The 11,983-nt window shown below is 47.0% G+C and overlaps 1 protein-coding gene across 1 annotated transcript in view; it reads left to right on the top strand.

Annotated features, from left to right (window-relative positions):
• Positions 1–10,333, top strand: part of LOC148138356 (putative G protein-coupled receptor 139) — a 32,985-nt gene extending 22,652 nt beyond the window's left edge. Inside the window, exons 3-4 of the mRNA XM_087981648.1 lie at positions 4,586–4,709; positions 10,166–10,333. Coding sequence (XP_087837774.1) covers positions 4,586–4,709; positions 10,166–10,333 — 292 coding nt within the window. The remainder of the gene's footprint in view (positions 1–4,585; positions 4,710–10,165) is intronic.
• Positions 10,334–11,983: the final 1,650 nt, after the last annotated feature.

Here is an 11,983-nt window from a genome sequence, read left to right on the forward strand (position 1 = left end):
TCTTTCTCTCAAACACTGTCCCTTGGTCACTGTGAATGTGTATCTGTCTGTTTCTCTCTCCACTCCTGCAATATCTGCAAATTGTCACGTACATCTGTTAGACATTTTGAGTTGTTTCATGGTGTCTATGTCCCTTGCACAATCCCAGTAAGTCTTCCTCACTTCCCATGTTCCATCCCCTGGGAATAACTGGAAAATCATCGTGTTTCCTCCGAATATTTGATGACCCAATCATGTTAGCTTTCTGTGATTTGTAGTCATGGATCCAGACAATAATGCTTCATGTCTTAATAAGTACCACATTACCCGTGTAACTGACCCAACGATACAGGGCCCTAGTGAGACTGACACAAACACAGACACACACACACACATGCAAGCAGACAAACACAGTGATTACATGTGCTAGCGAAACAGAGTATGTGTGCGAGAGGGATATAGACAGTGTGAATACGCAAGAGAAATACTGTGAGTGAATGTGCGAGAGAGCGTGCATGTATGTGCAACCTGTCTCACATACCTCTGTCTCTCTCGCACACAGGCGTGGTCTCTCTCTCTCTCTCCCACAGACACATACACACACAGGTATGGTCTCTATCTCTCTCTCTCTTTCTCACACACACTTTTTTTTTTATTTCAAAAATATACTTTATTCATAAAATAATTTGATGGTCATGCCATACATATGTAAACATGTACATACAAAGATCAAACCTTATCATTTTTATACAGGACTGTACATTTTTTGATCATATGCCCATATAATTAGCTGAGGCGTCAGCAGAGCCCAAATGACTGCATGGGCCCCCTGTTCTTCGTTAGACAGGCAGACTTTACACAGTGGTCTTTCCCCACCGCGCCTTGGCGGCAGCTGCCCCAAGCTTCAGCGCGTCCCTCAACACGTCGTCCTGGACCATGGAATGTGCCAGTCTGCAACACTCAGTCGGGGTCAACTCCTTCAGCTGGAAGATCAGCAGGTTTCGGACCACCCAGAGAGTGTCCTTCACCGAGTTGATGATCCTCCAGGCACAGTTGATGTTCGTCTCGGTGTGCGTCGACAAACACCACTGCATTCCTCTCCAGACTTCCTATGCGTAGGCACATTCCAGAAGGAGGTGTGTGACAGTCTCGTCCCCGCCGCAGTCGCTTCGAGGGCAGCGTGCGGTGCGGCTGAGAGTCCGGGCGTGCATAAAGGATCTCACAGGCAGAGCCCTTCTCACCACCAGCCAAGCCATGTCTTGGTGCTTGTTGGAAAGTTCTGGCCATACACACACACACACACACACACACACACACACACACACACACACACACACACACACACACACACACACACACACACACACACACACACAGATACACACACACACACACACACAAACACATTTCAGTCACAGTAATTGAACACAGACCCTCACTGACATTATCGCTAACAAAACCTGTGTACACTGTCCATGATCTGGATTAGTGGTGCTGGAAGAGCACAGCAGTTCAGGCAACATCCGAGGTTTAGCAGTAAAATCGACGTTTCGGGCAAAATCCCTTCATCAGGAATAAAGGCAGAGAGCCTGAAGTGTGGAGAGATAAGCTCGAGGAGGGTGGGGGTGGGGAGAAAGTAGCATAGAGTACAATAGGTGAATGGGGGAGCGGATGAAGGTGATAGGTCGGAGGGGGAGGGTGGAGTGGATAGGTGGAAAAGAAGATAGGCAGGTAGGACAAGTCATGGGGACAGTGCTGAGCTGGAAGTATGGAACTGGGGTGAGGTGGTCGTCATTAATGGATATGGAGAGGTCCAGGAAGGGGAGGGAGGTGTCAGAGATGGTCCAGGTAAATTTAAGGTCAGGGTGGAAGGTGTTGGTGAAGTTGATGAATTGCTCAACCTCCTCGCATGAGCACGAGGTGGCGCCAATGCAGTCATCCATGCAGCGGAGGAAGATGTGGGGAGTGGTGCCGGTGTAATTACGGAAGATCGACTGTTCTATGTAGCCAACGAAGAGACAGGCATAGCTGGGGCCCATACGTGTGCCCATGGCTACCCAGGAAGTCGGAGGATTACTTCCTTCAGACCAAAGGGGGCCTGTACCTGGAGCTGGACCTCTCCATCTCCATTAATGATGACCGACTTGACACTGACATTTTTTACAAACCCACCGATTCCCACAGCTACCTGGATTACACCTCTTCCCACCCTACCTCTTGCAAAAATGCCACCCCATATTCCCAGTTCCTCTGCCTCCACCGTATCTGCTCCCAAGAGGACCAGTTCCACCATAGAACACACCAGATGGCCTCGTTATTTACAGACCACCATTTCCCTTCCCACGTGGTTAAAGATGCACTCCAACGCATCTCGCCCACATCCCGCACCTCCGCCCTCAGACCCCCCCTCCAACCGTAACAAGGATAAAACGCCCCTGGTGCTCACCTTCCACCCTACCAACCTTCGCATAAACCAAATCATCCGCCGACATTTCCACCTCCTCCAAACAGACCCCACCACCAGGGATATATTTCCCTCCCCACCCCTTCCCGCCTTCCACAAAGACCATTCCCTCCGTAACTACCTGGTCAGGTCCACGCCCCCCCTACAACCCACCCTCCGATCCTGGCACCTTTCACCTGCCACCGCAGGAATTGCAAAACCTGTGCCCACACCTCCTCCCTCCCCTCCATCCAAGGCCCTAAACAACCCTTCCACATCCATCAAGGTTGTACCTGCACATCCACCAATATCATTTATTGTATCCGTTGCTACAGATGCGGTCTCCTCTCCTTTGGGGAGACTGGGCGCCTCCTAGCAGAGTGCTTTAGGGAACATCTTCAGGACATCCACACCAATCAACCACACCGCCCTGTGTCCCAACATATCAACTCCCCCCTCCCACTCTGCCTAGGACATGGAGATCCTGGGCCTCCTTCACCGCCGCTCCCTCACCATCAGACGCCTGGAGGAAGAACGCCTCATCTTCCGCCTCGGAACACTTCAACCCCAGGGCATCAATGTGGATTTCAACAGTTTCCTCATTTCCCCTTCCCCCCACCTCACCCTAGTTCCAAACTTCCAGCTCAGCACTGTCCCCATGACTTGTCCTACCTGCCTATCTTCTTTTCCACCTATCCACTCCACCCTCCCCCCGCCTCTGTCCTATCACCTTCATCCCCTCCCTCACTCACCTATTGTACTATATGCTATTTTCTCCCCACCCCCACCCTCCTCTAGCTTATCTCTACACCCTTCAGGCTCTCTGCCTTTATTCCTGATGATGAAACGTTGATTTTACTGCTAAACCTCGGACGCTGCCTGAACTGCTGTGCTCTACCAGCACCACTGATCCAGAATCTGGTTTCCAGCATCTGCAGTCATTGTTTTCACCCAATGTCCATGATCTTCCCAGTCTTGTATTTGGCGAGTAAGGTGTGTGTCTATGTGTGTGTGTGTGTGTGTGTGGGGTGGGGGGGGGGGGGGGGGGGGGGGAGGTTGGCGGGCGGTGGTGGAGCAGAGAGGAAGAAATATGGGGGTTGAGGGACAGGCTTGTGATCTATGATTCAAATTCCCAAACTCTGCAGATATTTTTGAGAAACAGAAAAAAATTACGTGATTGAGGTCAAGTTAGACATGGCTGCATGTAGAGCAGGGGACGGAGAAACAGATAGAGACAGAGAGCCACAGGGACAGAGGGAGAGTGACAGAGAGAGAGAGAGATAGGAACAGAGATACACAGAGAGAAAGAGATATCGAGACTTTGATTCTGAAAACCACAAGTAAAGCAGGAACAACCTGAAAGATCCACAGCAAATATTCCTCCTTCCCAGCAAGGTGTGTGTCTTGAGTGTCTACAGTCAGGTTCTTAGATTCTCGATTAGCATGGTGCTGGAAAAGCACAGCAGTTCAGGCAGCATCCGAGGAGCAGGAACGTCGATTTTCCTGCTCCTCGGATGCTGCCTGAACTGCTGTGCTTTTCCAACACCACTCTAATGTATAATCTGGTTTCCAGCATCTGAAGTGCTTGATTTTACCGAGTCAGGCTCTTAGAAGCTGGTATGGACACAATGTTTAATATATTCAAACTGCACCAACATGACTAACAAGGCTTCAAGAAGAGTTTAACCAACTGGGAATGGTAAGTCTTAACTGCCCCAGAATTAACATCTCAATGGGCAGCAAGATCCAACAAGGCTCCTGTCCTGAGAATTAACATCTCAATCACACAGAGCCCTCCTCAGGGAGCAGACTGACAGACATTGCAAAGTGTCAGAGATTGCAGGGATTGGGTTCCACAAACCCGTCACCCAGAATAAATGTGGACAAGAAACCCTCAGACTGATTCTCAAATCCTGTTCTTTTTCTCTCCCTCGAAAGTGATCTCTTTTTCTGGGTGTGTGTGTGTGTGTGTGTGTGTGTGTGTGTTTATTAATGTTTCCATGATTTGTTTGTATTTTGATGTTGCAGTGATGTTATGCAATCTATTGGGGATGCAGTTGGTGAAGGGGGGCTGCTTTTAAACCCGGGATCTGGCTGTGCAATTTTGCATCAAAGTGTTCTCGTGACTCCTTTCAATTCACTTTTTCTCTCTTTTATCTCGAGGACTGTTCGTTGGAAAAGCTGCAAATTGAAAATAGGAACCAGGAAAACATTGAACAAGAACATCCTCCAGAGGGGGAGCTCAGGCCTGAGGCCTGTTCGCCAGGCTGCAGACCGTCGGGCCCAGGTGAGTGAAGGTCTGTTTATCACCCCGAGGGTAAGTCTCCTCTGGGGGCGTGGGGGAGTTTGGATTGTAAGGACCTCTGGTAAACTGGGTCCTCTCAGAACGTGCTCCTGTCCTTTTTAAACCAGTCTTGAGGCCTGGGCCGAAAGTAACTGGGGCCTTGGGATTGTGACACAAACAGGTTAACCCACAGGATCTGGGTGGCAGGACTCACTGAGGCAGGAATTAATATCTTAAATGAGAAAATCTCTCCAAAGGCTGTGTTCTAATATCATGGTAATCTGAGAAGTGTATAGGTCAGGAGGATAAAATGTGATAATCACAGTAATAAGACACAGCCTGGCCATTTCACTTGAATTCACTGAGTATTTGCAGGGTTGGGGTGGCTCTGTGTCATTCTTCCCAGTTTCTTTTGTTGAATTTTCAAACAAATAAAATCACCCCACAGGGTGAGCCATCGTTATTTAAGGGGGAGTGGGGTTGCGATAAGGATTAGAGTACAGGACTAAATCAGCCAGACAGTAAGAGTGAGATATCAGAGATGTTGAGAGTGCGAGGAGGGGAGGGACAGAGGGTGGGGGGAGTGGGGGGGGGGGGGAAGAGATAGCAAGAAGGGGAACAGAACAGCAATGGGTAAAGTTTGGCATTTGCCAAACAATAGGATTGCTCGTTCTGTGTCGTCTTGGAGACACAATCAAACTCTTAACTAGCGTCAGTGACACACACGTTCTGTGTGTGGTCACACTGCTGCTTGGGGTTTTGCTGTGCGTGTTTATTAATGTTTCTCGGCTGTGGTCAACGGCTCTATTGTGATTTCTGTGAATTTCGATGTCACTGTGATGTTCTGCAATGCATTAGTTATGAAATAATTAAACTGAACCAGTGTCACAGGATAAAGTGGGAGATTGTGAAAGGCAGAGAGATGTGGGATCTTCCTGTATTTTTGATGCAACTGTTGTATTGGCTGTTCCTCCCCTCCTGATCCGGAAAGTGAAACTCAGGAAGGTGCAGAAACAGAGAAAATCAAATCATTTCTGCCGTGATGAAGCATCAGACAAGAACTGGAACCAGAGAAAGACAGAGAGAGAGAGAGAGAGAGAGAAACAAAAATTGCCCTGTCTCCCTGTCATTCATTTACACACACGCAGAAAATAATTGTGGCGTTCAAGGTGTCTCTGGGATTTTTACCACAGAGGACGAGCTCTGGTCTGGGGTGGGGGAGACAAAGGGGCGAAAAGATGGAGGGGAGATGCTGCACAGTCTGATCCTACAGATGTTCCTGCCTCCCTCTCTCACTATAGCTCCCATCTCTACGTCTGTGCTCCCAGCTCAGTCTGTCTGCCTGTCTATCTCTCCCTCCCTTTCTGTCTGCTTATTGCCCCCTTTCCTCCCCCTCAATGTGTCTGTTATTTTATCTCTCTTTGTGAGTTCTCCCTCTTTCTCTGTTTTTCTGTCTCCAAAACTGGGTTATTTTTATTCTCTCTCTGTCTGTCTGTATCTCTCTCTCATTCCCTCATCTCCCTTGCTTTCTCTCCCTACCCCTACCTGACCCTCATCTCAGTGGCTTTCTCAAAGCCATCTATCCCTCATCTCCGTTGTTTTCTCACTGGGCGTGGTGGGGGGTACAGGGAAACCTGGGATCTTGCTGTGCATGCTAATAAACTCAGTTAAAAGATCAAGATCTTGTTGAAATCTGAGGTAACCCTCTTCGCTGTCCACTACACCTCCAATTTTGATGTCATCTGCAAACTTACGAACTGTACCTCTTATACTCACATCCAAATACTTTATGTAAATGACAAAAAGTAGAGGATGCAGCAACGATCCTTGTGGCACTCCAATGGTCATAGTCCTTCAGTCTGAAAAGCAACCCTCCACCACCACCCTCTGCCTTATACCTTTGAGACAGTGCTGTATCCAAATGCCTAGTTCTGCCAGCATTGCGTGAGATCCAACCTTTGCATTTACAAGGATGTTGCTAGGGTTGGAGGATTTGAGCTAAAGGGAGAGGCTGCACAGGTAGCTGCTGTATTCCCTGGAGCGTCAGAGGCTGAGGGGTGACCTTATAGAGGTTCACAAAATTATGAGGGGTATGGGTAGGGAAAATAGACAAAGTCATTTCCCCGGGGTCTGGGAGTCCAGAACTAGAGGGCATAGGTCTAAGGTGAGAGGGGAAAGATATACAAGAGACCTAAGAGGCAACTTTTTCACACAGAGGGGGGTACGAGCGAGGAATGAGCTGCCAGAGGAAGTGGTGGATGCTGGTACAATTGCAACATTTAAGAGGCATTTGGATGCCTATATGAATAGGAAGGGTTTGGAGGGATATGGGCCGGGTGCTGGCAGGTAGGACTAAATTGGGTTGGGATATCTGATCGACGGGTTGGACCGAAGGCTCTGTATCCATGCTGTACATCTCTGTGACCAGTCTGCCACTGCACACAGTCCCTTTGTCCCCACCCCTTCAGCCCAGGTGCAAGGACTCAGTGAGTGGAATTATTCTATACAATGGGGACACAGAGGGGCCTTTATATCCAGTGAGGGAAGAGCATGGAGGAACTACTGAAAGGGAGGGTTTTGGGGGGTGTGGGAAATTAGACCATAATAAGTGGTGAGGGGGAAATGTTTGCGGCAAGTGAAATATTTTTGGGTGAGGGTGACGGGGCAAATGTTGTGCGGGAATGCAAAACCTCTTGAGGGTTTGGGTGCAAAAATGCAGGGACTGGGAAAATGGGATGGGAGGCCAGATTCATAAATGGGGAAGGTTTAAAAACCTGATTAGGGCAGCAAATTGGAGGGAGACAAAATGATGGCAATTATGTTTCCCCCACTTTTAGCCAACTACCCCACATCCCCTGCAGCTCTGGGCTGGGACAGGGCAAAATTGTGGGGGCGTGGAAATTAGAGGTGTACCATTTGGATTGGGAGCAAAATTGAGAGATGCAAAATTTTGGGGACGGCAAGCTGAGGCAGACAAATATGGAGGGAGGGGAGACTCTATCCGGCCTGTCAGCTTTTGGAGGGGAATAAAGCAGCACCTGGAGTGGGGCAATTAGTCAGGAGGCCTTGGGGGTTGTGGGCAGATTCGGTGGGGACCGCAAAACTGGGGACAGATATAACATTGGTTTGAAGGTAATTGGGTGGGGGCAGTATTTGGGGAAAGGGACAACCTTGGTGGAGGGGTAAAGGAGATAAATTCTTTTTCTCAGTGATGATGGAGTGACAGGGAATGGCAAGAGACTGGGATCTTGATGGGCATCCCCGTGATCAGTCTCTGCATGCACTCACTGTGTGTGTGGGACAGAATGGGGTAGTAGGGAGGAGAGGTCTCCACAGGAAGGGGGATTTACTGAGGGCCAAGTCGGGGCAAATCCTGAGGAGGCCGGGACAGGATCCACATCATTTCATTGCGGGGAGGATTGCGGTTAGGCACGATTGTTTGAAGGTCCTCATCGGATCGTGATCGTGAAGTGTCAGGGATTCTGGGACTGGGAGGAGCGGGGAGCAGTCATGGGCTCGTCCACCCATACAGACTCATTTAATCAAAGGTCAGGGAGTCTGGCTCAGTGAGGATGTGGTATGTAGGACACGGAGGGCAGTGCAGAGCGGCTTTTATGTTGAGGCAGAATGGAGAGGGAGGGTTAGGGCCAAAAGGGACACTGCACAATCTGGGAGGTGCAAACATTCAGGGTGTGAAAAATAAGGAAGGGGTCACATAATTGAAGCAGATGAAAAACTTGGGGAAGGGCAGAAAAACGGGGTGGGGGTAACAAAATGAGGGCAATTATATTCCCACACCCCCATTTATGACCCCTCCCCCACAAATTCTAATGGTGGCTGAGAGTGGGGTGTATAAGGTGGGGGGCTGCCAAATTGGAGACAGTCACAAAATCTGGGGAAGTGGGTTCTAAATTTGGGTTGAGCACATACTTGTGGAGGTTGAATATTGGGTCAAACTGGGGAGTTGATGATACAGTGTCAGCTGATGTCCATCCCTCAGTTTGCGGTGTGAATGGGTGGGCGAGAGGGTGTGACAGGGAATGGCTGGAGCGTGGGATCTTGCTGTGTCCCTCCAACATTAGTCAAAATGTTACTGAGTATCTGCACGTGGTCACAATGTGGGGACCACGGCGCGTTATCAGGGAGGAGTGGAGGGTGGTTAAAGTCAAGGGGGCAAAGACAGATAGCGAAAGACTGTGTGAGAGAGAGAGAAAGACAGAGACAAAAATAACAAAAAATGACAGAAAGAGACAGAGAGAGGGAGAGAAAGAAAGACACACAGAGAAAAAGACAGACAGAGAGAGAGAAAGACATGGAGATAGTAAAAAGACAGAAAATGAGAGAAAAGAAAAATAGAAAGCCAGAGTGAAAGAAAACAGGTAGAGAGAGGCAGAGAGAGAGAGAGATATAGAGAGGAAAGAAAAAGAGAGATAGTCTGAGAGAAAGAAAGACAGAGAAAGGAGAAAACAAGCACACAAGCACGCACTCACAGAAAGAGATAGACAGAGAGAGAGGGAAAGGAAGAAAGACAGAGAGAGAGAAAGACGGACAAAGATAAAGATAGAGAAAGACAAATAGATGGAGAAAAACAGATGGAGAGATCGAGAGAGAGGGACAGAGAGAATGACAGGAAGAGAAAACTAAACAGAGACAGAGCGAGCCTGTCAGAAATAATCACAAGGTCTTTGCATAAAGGAACACAGATTATTTGAACCTAATAATAAAACTCAAACAAACACGTAAAGTAAGCAAACTGAATGAATTTTAGTGTTATACAAATGATTATAAGTGCATTATCTAACTGGACACAATATATTCATAGTTTAACACAAGACCAGAATACAGATGACGATAAGTTTATTGCAGAATTGAACATAAGTATCTGATAGAATTGAATTTGAGATTATGAAACAAATGTACGTCAATCCCAGCAAATTGTCAAGGCATATTAAATGGTTTCCATTTTTCCGACAATAACGGATCTGTCAGTGCTGGGAAGTTGTTGCATCTCACGCGTTGTGTTGAAGGTGTTCATTCTCAGGCCTTTGTCATTGACTGCACCAACAGCAGTCTCCCTCTGCTGGTCTCTGTCAGTATTACCCCTCACACACAGACCCCTGGGGGGTCGGGTAAGTTTTGGCGCCTATCATTTGGCCCCGCCGTTTTGGCTCCAAACTGTTTTGGCGCTCATTACTTCAGCACTGAGCTGTTTTGGCGCCAATTCAGAATAAAAATAGTCTTGCTTGGTTAAAGAAGAGAGGTTGACTAACGACACCGCCCACCCCGATATAATTTTCTCATCGAGCAAGAGTTGATAGTCAAAGCTGTAATGATCCACTGTAGGTTCAAATCTCGTTTTGTAATCATTTTCTCTTTTAACAATTGTTAATAGTCATCTACTGCCTTGATGTCTTCACATTGGAAAGCTGTAATATAATTTTCTTTCTATTTTCTTGTAGAGCCCATACCAGAAGTGCCTGAAACATTCTAAGCAAGAACGACAAACCAAAATTTTCACACGATGGTTATCAATATGTATTGACGCCAAAACAGCTCAGCGCCAATGTAATGAGCGCCAAAACAGTTTAGAGCCAAAACGGCGGGGCCAAATGATCGGCGCCAAATAGTCCCATTCCAACCCCAGGGAAATGTCAATGTTACACACACACCCACAACTCCACACTGACACACACACATCTCCGCACTCACACACACTCTCACACACTCACATCACATCACAGTTCTAACTGCGATGCTCCTTTATTAAGGTTATGCTGGCCTTGTGTTTTTTTTTTCCAAAGATGCCGTAAACGACACAGACTCCAAAAAGTCTGGGGTTGAAGGGTTTTAGGGCCAGTCAGTTTCTGTCAAAAAGAGACTGCCTCAGATCTTGCGTTTGCTTTAACCTTTTGTGCCAAAGGGTGTTTAGGGGGATTATTGCAAGCATTTGGAACAGCATCATTAAATTGGGATGATCTGTTGGTTTTTCAGAGAGGTGGTTATTTGGTATTTTATTCTTTTTTTTTGTTTTTCGTTTGGTAATCTTGTAAATAAATTCTGTTTTGTTTAAAACTACGTGGTTTGACCAACTACCTCCCTTCCGGAATATCCACGTTACACCTACATAGAACAACAAGCAAAGTTAGGGTTTGTGTTACCTTCTAGAAACGTTTTGTGGTGTCTGACCTGATCCATAACAGATTGGGGCCCTTTGCAGGATTTGTTCTACAGTTCCAATTTCATATTAGAATTGTTGGACTGAAAGGCAGCGGGTGATAGATGTTAATGTTTTTTGTTCAGAGTGGTGAATTCGGTTGGTTAAAGCAATGCATGGGTACCAATGGCTCTTTCATTCGCCAAGAGTTTTCTGGGGGTGGAAGAAGGGACCTTGGATGGTTTGCGAAAAGTGCTTAATGCCAAGCTGCTGGAATTAACAGACAAGCTCGAGTTGGGGAAGCCTCCTATCATGAGGAAAGGAGCGATCAATACAGCAATAGCTCAGTATTTACATTACCTGGAAACGCCATCAGAATCTTTAGAGAGGGCTAATAGTCAATTGAAAATTCAGATGGTTAGCTTAAGATTTCAGTTCTACAAATCTTTGCAATTGGCATCACAGTTTGAAAGTGTGGTCAAGGAGGTGTTTCGCATCTTAGATTCATTGCTTAGATTTTGAATATCACAATAGGGACATCAGGTTGAGGTATTACTGAATGTTAGTGAGTCATCTTCCATTGTACAATAAGACGTGCTGATCACAGTGTTATAGGAAGGATATCATTAATTGGAGAAGAGTGAGAAAAGACTTACCAGAATGTTAATAGGATTGAGTTGTAAAAATAAGCTGAATAGGTATGGAATTTGGGTGGTGATCCAATAGAAGGTCATAAACTCATGAGGAGCATAGATAAGCTTTCCTCTGGAGTGGAATCAGGCTATTTAGCCCAACAAATCCACACCATACACCCAGCTCAATTTCCCCTCCCTATATTTACCCATGACGAATGCACCTCACAGTATGGCGAACTAAAATGGCCATTACATCTGACCTGCACAGAATTGTATTTGGGGAGGAAATACAAAAATACATGGGGAGAATGTGCAAACTGCGCATAGATTGTCACCCAAGATTGGGGGGGGGATGCAGAAAGAGAATCAAACGAGAGTCCATTGCACTGTGAGGTAACATGGGCTGATAAGCGAGAGTCCTTTACTTGTTGTGTAAAATTTCAAAAATAATGGATATATTTTCAAAGTGAGAGGGGACAGTTTTATGG

The sequence above is a fragment of the Chiloscyllium plagiosum genome, unplaced genomic scaffold (genome assembly GCF_037043375.1).
Source record: "Chiloscyllium plagiosum isolate Xiang-an unplaced genomic scaffold, Cpla_swu_hap1 HiC_scaffold_40, whole genome shotgun sequence".
Taxonomy (NCBI): Eukaryota; Metazoa; Chordata; class Chondrichthyes; order Orectolobiformes; family Hemiscylliidae; genus Chiloscyllium; species Chiloscyllium plagiosum.